This window comes from Hemiscyllium ocellatum, chromosome 16, assembly GCF_020745735.1.
Source record: "Hemiscyllium ocellatum isolate sHemOce1 chromosome 16, sHemOce1.pat.X.cur, whole genome shotgun sequence".
Taxonomy (NCBI): domain Eukaryota; kingdom Metazoa; phylum Chordata; class Chondrichthyes; order Orectolobiformes; family Hemiscylliidae; genus Hemiscyllium; species Hemiscyllium ocellatum.
This window is the reverse complement of record NC_083416.1, coordinates 79,240,211-79,253,037: the sequence shown is the minus strand read 5'-3', so window position 1 is coordinate 79,253,037 and position 12,827 is coordinate 79,240,211. Positions and strand designations below refer to the sequence as shown.

General features: G+C 48.8%; 1 protein-coding gene across 1 annotated transcript in view; it reads right to left on the bottom strand.

Annotated features, from left to right (window-relative positions):
- LOC132823099 (protocadherin-10-like) overlaps positions 1-12,314 on the bottom strand; it is a 43,591-nt gene extending 31,277 nt beyond the window's left edge. Inside the window, exons 1-3 of the mRNA XM_060836637.1 lie at positions 9,891-12,314; positions 6,579-6,637; positions 6,302-6,387 (exon numbers count right to left, since the gene is read on the bottom strand). Coding sequence (XP_060692620.1) covers positions 6,302-6,387; positions 6,579-6,637; positions 9,891-12,314 — 2,569 coding nt within the window. The remainder of the gene's footprint in view (positions 1-6,301; positions 6,388-6,578; positions 6,638-9,890) is intronic.
- Positions 12,315-12,827: the final 513 nt, after the last annotated feature.

Sequence of the window (12,827 nt, the reverse complement as noted above, 5' to 3'; positions counted from 1 at the left end):
TATCCCATGTGCCTTCGGAACAACATGATCTACCTGTCCCACTGCCTTCAAGGTCTATGAACATGCATAACTGGATTCAGTTGGTCTCTACATATAAATTATGTGTCTACAATAGCAGGTCAGAGGCTTGGAACACTCCCCACCAGCCTGGAAGAGTGCAGCTCTAACAACACTCAAGAATTTTGACATCATGCAGGACAAAGCAGCCCGGTTGATTGGTATCACATCCATAAGCATCCATCATTGAAGCTCATCAGCATCAGTTTGTACCAGTTACAGATGCACTGCAGCAATTCACCAAAAATCCTTAGACAGCTTCTCCAAGCCAATGACCACTTCCATCATAAAGACAAGGGCAGCAGATACACCACTTCCTGCAAGTTCCCTTCCAAGCCACTCAACATCTTGAGATGGAAATATTTCATAGTTCCTTCACTGTGGCTGCATCAAAATCGTGGAACTCCCCCTCAATGTAAGCATAACAAAACAAGAGAGCGGCAGAGTAGGCAGCAGCTTGAGCATGGGTCTCATCCATTACTTCCAGTTTTTCTTTCTTGTTTTCTCATTTATTTTTTCTCTTTTTTAGCCTTTTAGTGCATTTATTTACTTACCTTCTTGAGAGAGCTCAGTTGTGGGGCAGCGGTGACAACAGAACATGGCAACATTGGAGAGCCAACATGAGCCCAGATAGTAGTCAGAAGCAAAGTGAGTGAAAGTGTGCTTCATGTGGAGGGGCGTGAGACCTAGGAGGGAAAGCCCTGTGTGGACTGTCTGCAGGCTCATGGCTTAATACAAAATTATAATGTTTAACTTCTGGCTCTTTATTTTGCGACTTTATAGTGAAGAACTGCATCATTGAACTTTTAATTTATTTCTTTATTTTGCTATTTTTGTACCTAAGATTTTGTACCTAGGTACCTTTGTACCTTAGATGATGCTGGGAATGGCAACATTGTATTTTGCTTGCTGTGCCCCGTACTCCTGTACATGAGTACATGTGACAATGAAGCCTGAAGCTAAAACTAACAGCAACCTACAGCACGTAGACTATAGCAGCTCAGGAAGGCAGGTCAACACCACATTCTCAACAGCACGAGGGATGGGCAATAAACGCTCGCCAGCCAGCAACACCCATATCTGATGAGTGAATACAAAGAAAGTATGACTCCAACCAAAGGACGGTTTTATCTGATACGCATTGACACCAGTTTTGCTCAGTCTCCTCACAGCCACTCTCAGGAAATGTGTCTTTCATAGCAGTGCAGTCACTCTCATTCACGTCTGGAGCTCAGCTCTTTTGTCTATGTTTAAGCCAAGGCTGCATTGAGGTCAGGAGCTGAGTGGCCCTGCTGGAATACAAGCTGTCAATGAATTAGGTGCTGCTTTGCAAATATTGCTGGAAAACATTGGCAATGATCCCTTCTATCCACTTTGCTGATGATTGAGAGTGGACAGATGGTGATATTTAGCTGGATTGGATTTGTCTTGCTCAGACCACACTTGGGCTATTTTGCATACTGTCAGGTAAACGTGGTGCTGTAGCTTTGCTGGAAAGGCTCGACTAGGTGCATGGCTAGTTCTGGAGCACAGGTCTTCAGTGCTATTTGCCAGAAGGTTGTCGGGACTCATAGTCTTTGCAGTATCCAGTGTCTTCATCTACATCTTGATATCGCATGGAATGAATAGAATTGATTGAAGACTGATGGCAGTGATGTTGGGGACTTCCATGGAAACTGAACTGGATTATCCAGTGAGCACTTGTGATTGTGCATTGTTAAAAAAAGCTACAGCCTCATCTGATGTGCTGCCTGGGGTCCTCCATTGCTGAAGATTGGGATATTTGTGTAGCATCCAGCTCCTTTTAGTTGTTTCATTGTCCAACACAATTCACAACTCGATGTGACAGGTCTGCAAAATTTACCAAATGTACTATTCTGAGGAAGGGTCACTTGACCCAAAACTCTGATTTCTCTCCACAGATGCTGCCAGACCTGCTGAGCTTTTCCAGCAATTTCTGTTTTTGTTGCTTATCAAATGTAAGCTCTGCAGACCTGCTGCATCTAGTGTGTTATGTTTTGGCTTGTCTATTGCACACTGTGTTGTAGCTTCACCAGACTGAGGCCTGATTTTTAGATACTTCTGGTGCTGCTCCTGACATGTCCTCCTGCACTCATCATTGAATCAGGGTTGATCTCCCACTCTGATGGCAACAATAAAATGGGAGATATGTCAGACCATGAGGTGACAGATTGCAGTTGAAAGATATTCTGCTTTTGATGATAGCAAATAGTAGTTCATGGATGCCCAATTTTGATTACCAGACATGCTTCAAGTCAATCCCATTTAGCACAGTGCAACACAGCATGATGGAAATACCCTCAATGTGAAGAAAATGATTATGTGGTGTCCACCCCTACCAATGGTGCAATGGATGGATGCATATGTGACAGGTAGATTGGTGAACATGAGGTCAAGTAGATTCTTCCCTTTAGGTAGTCTTCCTCCCTCTACAAGGATTTCAGTGAGTCCCTCTCTCACTGCACCCCCCAGGTCATCTCCTCTGCACAGAAGCCACCTATCCCACCTCCATCGCCCCTCCCCCTAGTCCCTCCTCCCTACCTTTTATCTCAGCCTGCTTGGCTCTCTCTCTTATTCCTGATGAAGGGCTTATGCTCGAAACGTCGAATTCTCTATTCCTGAGATGCTGCCTAACCTGCTGTGCTTTGACCAGCAACACATTTGCAGCTGTGATCTCCAGCATCTGCAGACCTCATTTTTTACTCGAAGATTTTAACCTACTGCGAATCCTCTTGCAAGGATGCCTTCCTTGAAGAAGCTCTCTTCCTCCCTCTACAAGGATTTCAGTGAGTCCCTCTCTCACTGCACCCCCCAGGTCATCTCCTCTGCACAGAAGCCACCTATCCCACCTCCATCGCCCCTCCCCCTAGTCCCTCCTCCCTACCTTTTATCTCAGCCTGCTTGGCTCTCTCTCTTATTCCTGATGAAGGGCTTATGCTCGAAACGTCGAATTCTCTATTCCTGAGATGCTGCCTAACCTGCTGTGCTTTGACCAGCAACACATTTGCAGCTGTGATCTCCAGCATCTGCAGACCTCATTTTTTACTCGTAGTTCCCACAAGGCAGATCCAGTGTAGTCAATTTGTCCTTTAGGACTTGGTCAATTCAATCATTTGTGGTGCTACCAAGACACTCCTGCAGATAGTCCCCCATTAGAGTGTAATCAGTGTCCTTGCCACCCTCAGAGCTTCCTTCAAGTGATGAATACAAAAAGGGATGAATACAATCTAATGGCCAAGGGTTAGTGGGGGTTGTATGTGATAATCAGCTGGGGTAGCGGGCTTTCCTTTTCTTTGAGCTGGTATGATGAGATCTCATGGGGTTCAGAGGCAATGGTGAGGTAGACTTCTACCCAACTGCATACCACAGTGCTGCCACCTCCAGTGTGTCCATAGGATGCGGGTATAGCCAGGGGTGGTGATTCTAGTGTCTAGAATGTTGTCTTAAATGTGCGATTTGCACCTTATAGAGACAGAAATGTGTGAGATAATGGAGGGATTTGAAACAAGAAGTGGAATTTGCAATCGAGAAACAGCTTCATTGGAGTAAATGACATTCAGCAAGTGCAGAGGTGATGGATAAATTGATTCCCTATAAATAATGATATGAGCAACATATCCTAGGAGGGCCACAAGGTTATGGAGGGCTGGACATGAAAGGTCAGCCAGGATTGCACTAGAATAGTCAAGACAAGAAAGAACAAAAGCTTAACTCAGGGTTTCAGCAGCAGCTGAGCTGGTGGAATTGAGTGATGTTTGAGGTTGAAATGAATGAACATAATGATGATTGTGGGGGGTGGCAGTTACAGAATTTAGGATGTGCGGTTATGGGATATTCAAACATGCACTTGTGAATTGGTAAACCAGCACACAAACAAGGGGTGAAGGGTCAGCAAACATGGGGTTAAGAGTGAGTAGGACTTGATATGGAATAACCTATGGAGTTGAGGATGAGCTTAGGGTTATGAAAATAACAAAGTTGGAGACCAGCAACAAGAGTCTTGGACAAGTCTACATTTAACAAAGTAGAAATGGATAATGTTAGCAGCAACTAGGATGGGTAGGAAGCAGTAGTAAAAGAGATCTTAACAATGGGTCAAGAGCTAAACATGGGATCAACTAAGATATCATTGTTACAGAGGGGTTTGGTTCAGCCTCAGACAATAGGAATGATGGTAGTTCAATCAGAGCTGAGAAGACACAGTTTATGGAGGGCCCATATCCACAGAGTCAATTTTGCCAAAGTTGGACTGAAGGAAATCGCAGCTCCTCCTGATATGCTCAAGACAGTCAAAATCTGATGAAGCAGTCAGGTGAGGTTGTGGTGAGGCAAAGCCAATTATTACCAATGTACATTTGAAACTGAGGTTCTTATGGTGCAATGGTAGTATCCCTACCTCTGAAGAAGAAGGTCTGCATTCAAGTCTCACTTGGGTTTGTGATAACATATCAGAACCTGTTAATTAAAATAACTACACTTGAAATTGTGTTGTTGGATGCTGTCACGTAGAGGTAGCACCTAGGTGACAAAAATGTTAAATAGATAAAGGAATCCCTTGAGAAACTTCACAGGTAAAGGTGTCTCCAAATGCCTATCTAGCACCCCGTCGGGAATGCGAAGATTTCTGGTTTTAGTTTAGTTGCTGGGCAGATTATTGGAATCATTCATGGTAACTGGTCATTCCGCAGTCTGGACGGTATTTGATGTCCCATGTTCTTGTGGGCCCTAGAAACATATTGTCACTATCCTTAAAGAACTTCCACTCCAATGGTAACCTATCCCTTTCAGGCTTCCTCCTGAAGAAAATACATGCGCGGATTTCAAATTCTTATCACATTAATTTCGTTCCACTTATGATTTCGTTATTTTAATGAACAGTGCTGACATTAGCATAATCAGGGTGGTCATGCGGATTTAACTGGTTTAGAAGCGACTAATGCATTAGTTGTTAATTCCTGTTGGATTGTGTTAGCGTGAGTGACTGAATTATACAGAGAGAAACATAAAAGAGACGCACTTTGGCAAAGTGAGGACAGTAGAGGCAGAGAAACAGAGAGCACACAGCCGGATATAGATGCAAAAAGCGAAAGGGCATTGACTGAAGTATAGACCAAGACAAAGAGAGGGAGAGATAGAGACATAAGGAGAGAGGAACTGTTATTGGGAGGCAGAAAATGGACTAAGAGTCGCAAAGTGGGACTGTGAGAGAGAGAGAGAGAGAGCACTACACACACGGGGACAGAGAGAGGGTGAGACGGAGGCATGCATACACGGGATCTGTGAGACAGAGACACAAAGACGGACTAAGAGAGAGAGCGCGCCACACACAAACGGGGACAGAGAGAGGCTGTCACAAAAATGACCCGGGATCTGAGGGAGACAGACAAGGCCGTTGAGGTGGGTAGATTTGCTGTTCTGGTCTGCTGAATTATAGCTGAGGGTATTAGCACAATTATTTTTAAATCTCAGCCTACAGTTTTCAATCACAACAATACGTGGCGGGAAATGGAGAGATTTCGCCTCGTCCATTGTGGAGACTTTTATATGAGGACGGGAAACACTGAGCTGCAAAAGCAAACCTGTGACATCTCTCGGGTGAATACACTTAATGATCGGGCCCATACAATTTAGCTCATGGACATTAAATGATTTCTAAAACCTCACGGGTCTGCTTTCTGGTTCGCGTCTGCCTGTTACGGGGCTTTGTCGAGACACAGTAATCTGAGCCTGAAATGATCAATAATCATCAGGTCTCGGAGTATAAGACATTGATCGACATTAACATCAAGGCGTTAGAACAAATCCTGCTCCGAAATATGGAAGCAACCATAGGCAAACGTGTGAAGACCAGGATACTGTGAAAACAAGTCAACATTATTACAGAAATGCCAGTAATTTAACTGACTCGCCCCTCCCACACTGATCTGAGCGGGATATTTGAAACAAGTCATAAAATGATACGAAAAATGATGGTGGCAATATAAATGCAGCTGTATTTGGGACGACGTCTGTTGGATTTCACCCCCACACTCCCCACCCCATCGAACACCGTCCTCCCCCCACCCAATGGTCCCAAATAAGGCAATTGCTGTAACCAATAGTCATGTCAGGGGGTGTCAAGATGTTTATAGAAGTAAATAATGTGGATAACAGCAGAAACCCCGGCTGGGGTTTTTATCCAGGCTCAGTCCTTCAGTCACCCCACCCTCCCCAGAGTATTCACCGGTTGGTGCTGTGCCCGCTGACCGCACTTTGCCTGATTCCATCTCCCCATCGTATCGGCCTCCCGTCTCCTCCAGGTCCCATGAGCTGTCAATGGACACAAGTAAAAAGAAAACCGCAGCATGAGAGTGGGAATGAGAGAGATCTAATGCGTAAATTAACTTCAAACCAAAGGAACGATGATAAGGGTATTAACATGAAGTAAAAACCAAACTGAGACAGAGGGGATGGAGAGGGGAGCTAAAATGTATGAAATGAGTTGAGGAAAGTTTTACTACCTGCTGCCTGTATGTCTCTGCAATGGCGGGTTATGGTACTCAGTGTTTTGTTGTTTAACCTGGAAAACACAAGAGGGCTTGTTTGTTTTGAACTTGCTCGTCAATGCAGACAAAACACGAAGCTTTGAGACTGGTTGAATGTGTGTATTTCTGGAAGAAATACCGGCATCTCCAAATCATTTCTGGAAGAAAGTCGACTGGGGGGTGCTGACACTCCCTACCATCATTCTCTGTATTCCCCCCATCGCGTTAAAAGTTAACAGCACAGCTATCTAACATGCTTAAAGCAAACAGAGTCAGAGTCAGATACACACCGATACACACGGATCCTGAGCGTCACAGAGGTTGAGCTGTTTGTCTTGGTCCATTGATTTTAAGCAGAGCCATTAAAGGGTTAAACGTTAATTAAACAGAAGCCGATAAATGCAGCACGAACTAATGTTTCTGAGAGCTGGCGGTAAGAACAATTCAAGGTCAGAACGCAAACAGAATCTATAAGCGAGATCATTTATATTTGTGTTTTGCAGGCTGCAGTTTTAAAGCCAATAATTCTGATGGAACCGCATTTGACATTAATTAAATGCGTGTTTGCGGGGTTTGTTCAGCCTTCTCCGGCGCTGTATTAGCTGTCGGAATCCTTTCTTCTCACAAAAAAGCCTCTTTACACATGGTTCCAGATGATTTCCACTCGAAATACAAATTTACATAATATATTTGCTTATACAGCTGACACGGGACAACCCTGAGCAATCAGCGAGATATTTTCACACACACACACATATCTTTGCTCGAGGGACACCATTCCCCTCACATCAATATTAATTGAGGTTATCAGCTTGACAATATGGGGACATAAATGTTCCAAGCAGAGGTTTGTATTAAGGCTCATGAGTGTTACACATTCATCTGAATATTCATTCTGATGCCGTGGAGTATTTTGATAGATGCCACCACCCCACTAATTAACATATGACCGTGATATCGGTGAAAGGACAGATCTCCTTAAATCAATTCTCCCAATGCTATTAGCAACAACCACCTCCCAGCACCTTGTATGTCATTATCTATAACATGCCTACCCCGCAACTTAGTTAATGAGACTGAACTAATTAGACTTTAATTACAGTGGGATTCTGTGCTCGGATTGTTTTCAGTTACTCAGTCCTGAATCTCTCAGTTTTGCAAAACGTAGGGAAGTAAAGCAAGTTTGAAAAGAGTTGACTATGTTGCATCCGCCTGGAATATGTAGCCTGAAAAGCTATTGGGAGCAGATGAGTGACTTTCAAAAGGCCAAGATGATAGCTGTTTGAAAGGGAGAGACAGTGTACATGCTGTGAGGAAGAGAGATGCTGTTAGCACTCATTGAGTCGCTCTTTCGAAGAGCTAGCAGAGTTGCGATGGCCTGAGTGGCCTCCTCCTGGGATTTTTATGATTCTGCATTATAATATGTTAGCTCCATCAAGGCACAACCTCAACAATTCACTCTGTTGCCGGCCACAGACTTAAATCACTCTCAAGGAATATAGCTCCCATTTTTTTCAAATCCCTCCCCTCACTCCCCACCGCGTCTCTCGCTGGTAATGATCTCCCGGTAATTCAGACCGTTCAAGATCAACTATCTTTCTCAATCAATGAACAGAAACACTCCAACAACAAAAGGCGACATAAAATATTATGCCTGATCACTCGGGAGTGATGAAACGTGTCGTTCAGAACTCCGGGGTTTCGGGGTCGGACCTAATCCGGAGGAAGGAGTGCATGTGCTGTGTCCAATGTCCCTACTCACCGCTCACCATTTCTGCTAGGAGTCTCAATGACAATTCTCCACGGCTCCTCTAACATCTATCTGCCCAGCGCGGCAATTATAGATCCAACTACCTGTTATTATGGGGGTGGGGGGATAATTCCGCCCCTGCTCCAAATACATTTCTTGCCACACTGGAACATTTCCAAAACGCGCTAATAATTCTTATTGTTTTGGGGAGAGATAGGGCCAAATCGTAAAACCTTCCTTTGTTTTGAGTTGAGGCGGCTACGGTTTCGCTTCGTGTAGCGCAGAGACCCAATCTAGGCCAATCCAGCAGAGCTGGAGTGGTAACTAATTCAGGAGATTTCCCAGTGAGGCTGTATATTTTAAAATCAGCAGGTAACTGTGGTGGTCCGGAACAAGTTCATATTGAAATTAAAAAATGTTAACAAACTGGAATGGAGGCAGCGGATCCCCACTAGACTTCCATGGAATATGTTCAGATTAAAACAGGAAAGGGGTCGTGATTAAACTGAGAATTCTCACAAAACAGTACTGAGCTGGTCTGCATCTGAAGGTGAAGTGGGGCGGGGGGTTGCGGAGGGAGTTAACGCTCTGGGTTGATCCCACTCGATGACGAGATCATCTGGGACAGACTCTGCAGCGGGCTCGCTCCCCAAATTCTGCCAAAAAGCTTTTTTTTACAATGTATAATCGGAGATCTTCTGCACACCTTTTGTTCAACTCTGTCTCCACATGAGACACCTGTTAATGTATGAACTGTCCGAGGAGATGACTGTTGTGAATTTGTCAAAGCGGTTGCAAGGAATGATTGCAGTAGAATGGAAGCCTCTTGAATATTCGGGTTCGAGACCCCCTGCACGTCCCCTTCCCCCGCGAGGGTGCGAGTATTTGACATTTCCGAAAGGATTGATTAAGCTGATGGGCATGGAACCAAATATTGGAAAACATCTACTTTCCCGAAAACCAGCAATGCTGTTTTGCAGATGTGCATATCTCAATGAGCGTGTGTGTGTGTGTGTGTGTGTGTGAGACGGATAGCAAGAATTCCTCGTTCCGCGCGGAATTAACTTCGGGAAAGTCCGCACAAACGAAAAAAAAAGCAAATTCAGTCAGAACTTTAGCGGGACAAAATTTGGAAGTTGGAACTTTGTAGAGAGATGGCGACGGGGGCTTATTTCATCAGTCTTTCAAAGATCCAGTATGGTGAAGATTGACCGAATGGGCTGTCGGATTCTGTATCAGGAGCACCCTAATTTCAGAGGCGGGGATGGGGTGCTCGGTAAGTGGGGAAGGATAATGACAAGAGTTGACAGCAAACCAGGCGCGCAAACAACAACTGAATTCTGCGGATCTGAAATAAGTGCTGAGGAGATTTAGTCTGAAAAACTCACACTGGACCCGAAACTGTTTCTCTCTGCACAGATGCTGCCAGACCTGCTGAGTTTCTCCAGCACATTCTGGGCTTGTTTAAAGGGGTAACATAACACTTGGGCTCAATTACCTTGACTCGCGAGCATTTGGTTGACGGGACTCGGTCTTACCTCACTCGGCGCTTTAAATCCCACGCCAAAGAGCAGACCATTCGGCCCGCCGCCTGCCTGCCCGCTGCCGGCTCTCAGGAACATGAAGTCGCTGCTGGCCGATCCCGGGCTCCGGCGCTCGGTGTAACGGTAAACCTGCGAAGGGAGGCGGCCAGCGGTCACCTCGGCACCGGCCACCGGCAGCTGGCGGCGCGCCTCGGGCTTGGCGGAGCGGCTTCTCCGGGGGAAGCAGCAAGCGGCAGCGGGGGAAAGCCCGCGACCGGACACGGCGTCCCGGTGACACCGGAGCAGAGCCAGTATCAGGATAGCGACCAGGAACAAGAAGGAGATCGAGCCCAGGGACACGATCAGGTAGAGGGTGAGGTCGGTGCTGAGCTCGGGCTCTCCGGTAGAGTCTGACCGGGGATCCGGTAACGGAGCGTCCACCGCCGTTAACAGGATGGTGACGGTGGCGGAGAGAGGGGGTAGCCCGTTGTCTTTGGCCTGGACGATGAGAGTTTGCTGGGAGGCGTCCTCAGCACCGAAGCGGCGGGCCAGACGGATCTCTCCGGTCTGCCTCTCTAGGTGGAATAGCTCCCGGTCGGTAGCCTGCAGCAGGCGGTACGAGAGGTGGCCGTTCGGCCCCTCGTCCGCGTCTACCGCCGTCACCTTGACCGCCAGCCAGCCCGGCCCGGCCGAGCGAGGCACAGTCTCCGCCGCCACCGAGCCGTCCCGGGCTAGCGGCGACACTATTACCGGGCCGTTATCGTTCCGGTCAACGATGAGGACGTGCACGGTGGTGTTGCTGCTGAGCGGTGTAAAGCCGGCGTCCTGCGCCTGAATTTGCACTCGGAAACCTCGGAGTTGCTCGTAATCAAAGGAGCGGAGAGCGTACAGCCTCCCGGTATCCGAGTTTACCGACACGTACGTGGATATGGGCATCCCGCGGAGCGGCTCGTTCACGATCGAGTAGGACACGTACGAGTTCTGGTTCAGGTCGGGGTCCTCGGCGCTGACCGAACAGATCGAGGCGCCCGGGGCGTTATTCTCCGGGACTCGCACCGTGTATGAGGACCGGCTGAACCGGGGCGGGTTGTCATTAACATCGGAGACCCGGACGGTGATGGTCCGGTTACTGGACAGCGGCGGGGTTCCGCCGTCTCTCGCCTCCACCGTCACGTTATATTCCGGTACGGTCTCCCGATCGAGTCGGTGCTCGGTGACCAAAGTGTAATAGCGGCGGAAAGAAGGCAGCAGCTTGAACGGGAGCTTCCCGATACCGGCCCCGGTGTCGCTCAGACGGCAGCTGACCCGGCCGTTAGCTCCGCTGTCCCGGTCGGTAACGCTGATCAGGGCGATGACGGTTCCCGGGGAGGCGTCCTCGGACACCGGGCTAGACACGGAGGTGAGGGCGATCTCCGGTGGGTTATCGTTAACGTCCAGCAGCTCCAGCAGCACGTGGCAATGGGCGGCAACCGAATTCGCTCCCAGGTCTTTGGCTTGGACGAAGATCTCGTGGACCGGGCAGTCCTCATAGTCTAACGGAGCGCGTACCCGGAGCTGACCGGTCTGCGGATCCAGCGAGAACAGCTCCCGGACCGTCTGCGCCACGTGCTGCCCGAACGAGTAGACTATTCGGCCATTGGAGCCCTCATCAGGGTCGGTAGCGTTCAGCCGGAGCAGCAGGGTCCCGGCAGGAGCGTTCTCCGCCAACCTCACGGTGTACACCGGCTGCGGAAACACCGGCGGGTTGTCGTTCGCGTCCAGCACCCGGACCGTGATGAGGACGCTCCCGGATTTCTTCGGCGAGCCTCCGTCCACCGCGGTCAGCACCAGCCGGTGAACGGACTCGGTTTCCCGGTCCAGGGGACGGTCCAGGACCAACTCGGCGGACTGGCGGCGCTCGCTCCGGCTTTGCACCTCGAGCACAAAGTGCTCGTTCGGGCTCAGCCGGTAACCGCGGAGGGAGTTGGTTCCCACGTCCGGGTCGTGGGCGCTCTCCAGCGGGAAGCGAGCTCCCGGAGCCGCCGATTCGGTGATCTCCAACCGGAGCTGCGCGTTGGGGAAACTCGGAGCGTTGTCGTTCACATCCAGGATCTCAATCTCCGCCTGGTACAGCTCCAGGGGATTCTCAATCACAATCTCCAGGTTCAGGAAACACGTAGCCCTCAGTCCGCACAGTTGCTCCCTGTCCACTTTCTCGTTAACGAACAGCACCCCGTTCTCCAAATTCACTTCCAGGTACCGTTTCGAGGCCCCGGACACGATCCGGAACCTCCGCGCGGACAGCTCGCCCACATTCAATCCCAGGTCGTCCGCGATATTCCCAACAAAAGCCCCGTGTTTCAACTCCTCGGGAATAGAGTAACGAATCTGCCCGCTCGCTCCCTCCAAACAACTCAGGAGAACACACAAGAGAACCTGCTTTCCTCCTGCACCAGCCATATCACTGCTGATCGGCCCGTCTGGACCGAGTCTAGCCCCTGTCCGCTGCACTCTATTTAAGAGATTGGAGGGGGGGGTGAAATGAAAACTTTTTTTTGGTTTCAGATGTCCAAGTTGAAGCTCAGGGATGAGCCCGGGCGTTCAGGAAGCTCTGGCCCCCATTGTAAGCCATGACTCCGGCTCATTGTCTCTCGTCTCTCCGCCCAGCACGATCTCGCCGCCAGCCGGCTGTGTTTCACAGCCCCGGGGATGGTCGGAACACTGCTCCTGTCTTGCTGCTGTGCTGTGTTTAATGGTGAGAAGGAAGGGAGGGTGGGAGGAGAAGGAGGGAGGACTGGCAGCGCCCCCACCCTCCCCTGCTTGCATTTCAGCACCGCAACAGAGGAACAGCGCTATGCAGACACTGGCTCCACTGCGCCTTCTGAATTACATGGCGATTCGCGGGTCGCCTTCAGAGGCAGATCATCCCCCGGTGTCTGTTTCTGTACTCCCCGCCCATCCATTCAACAACGG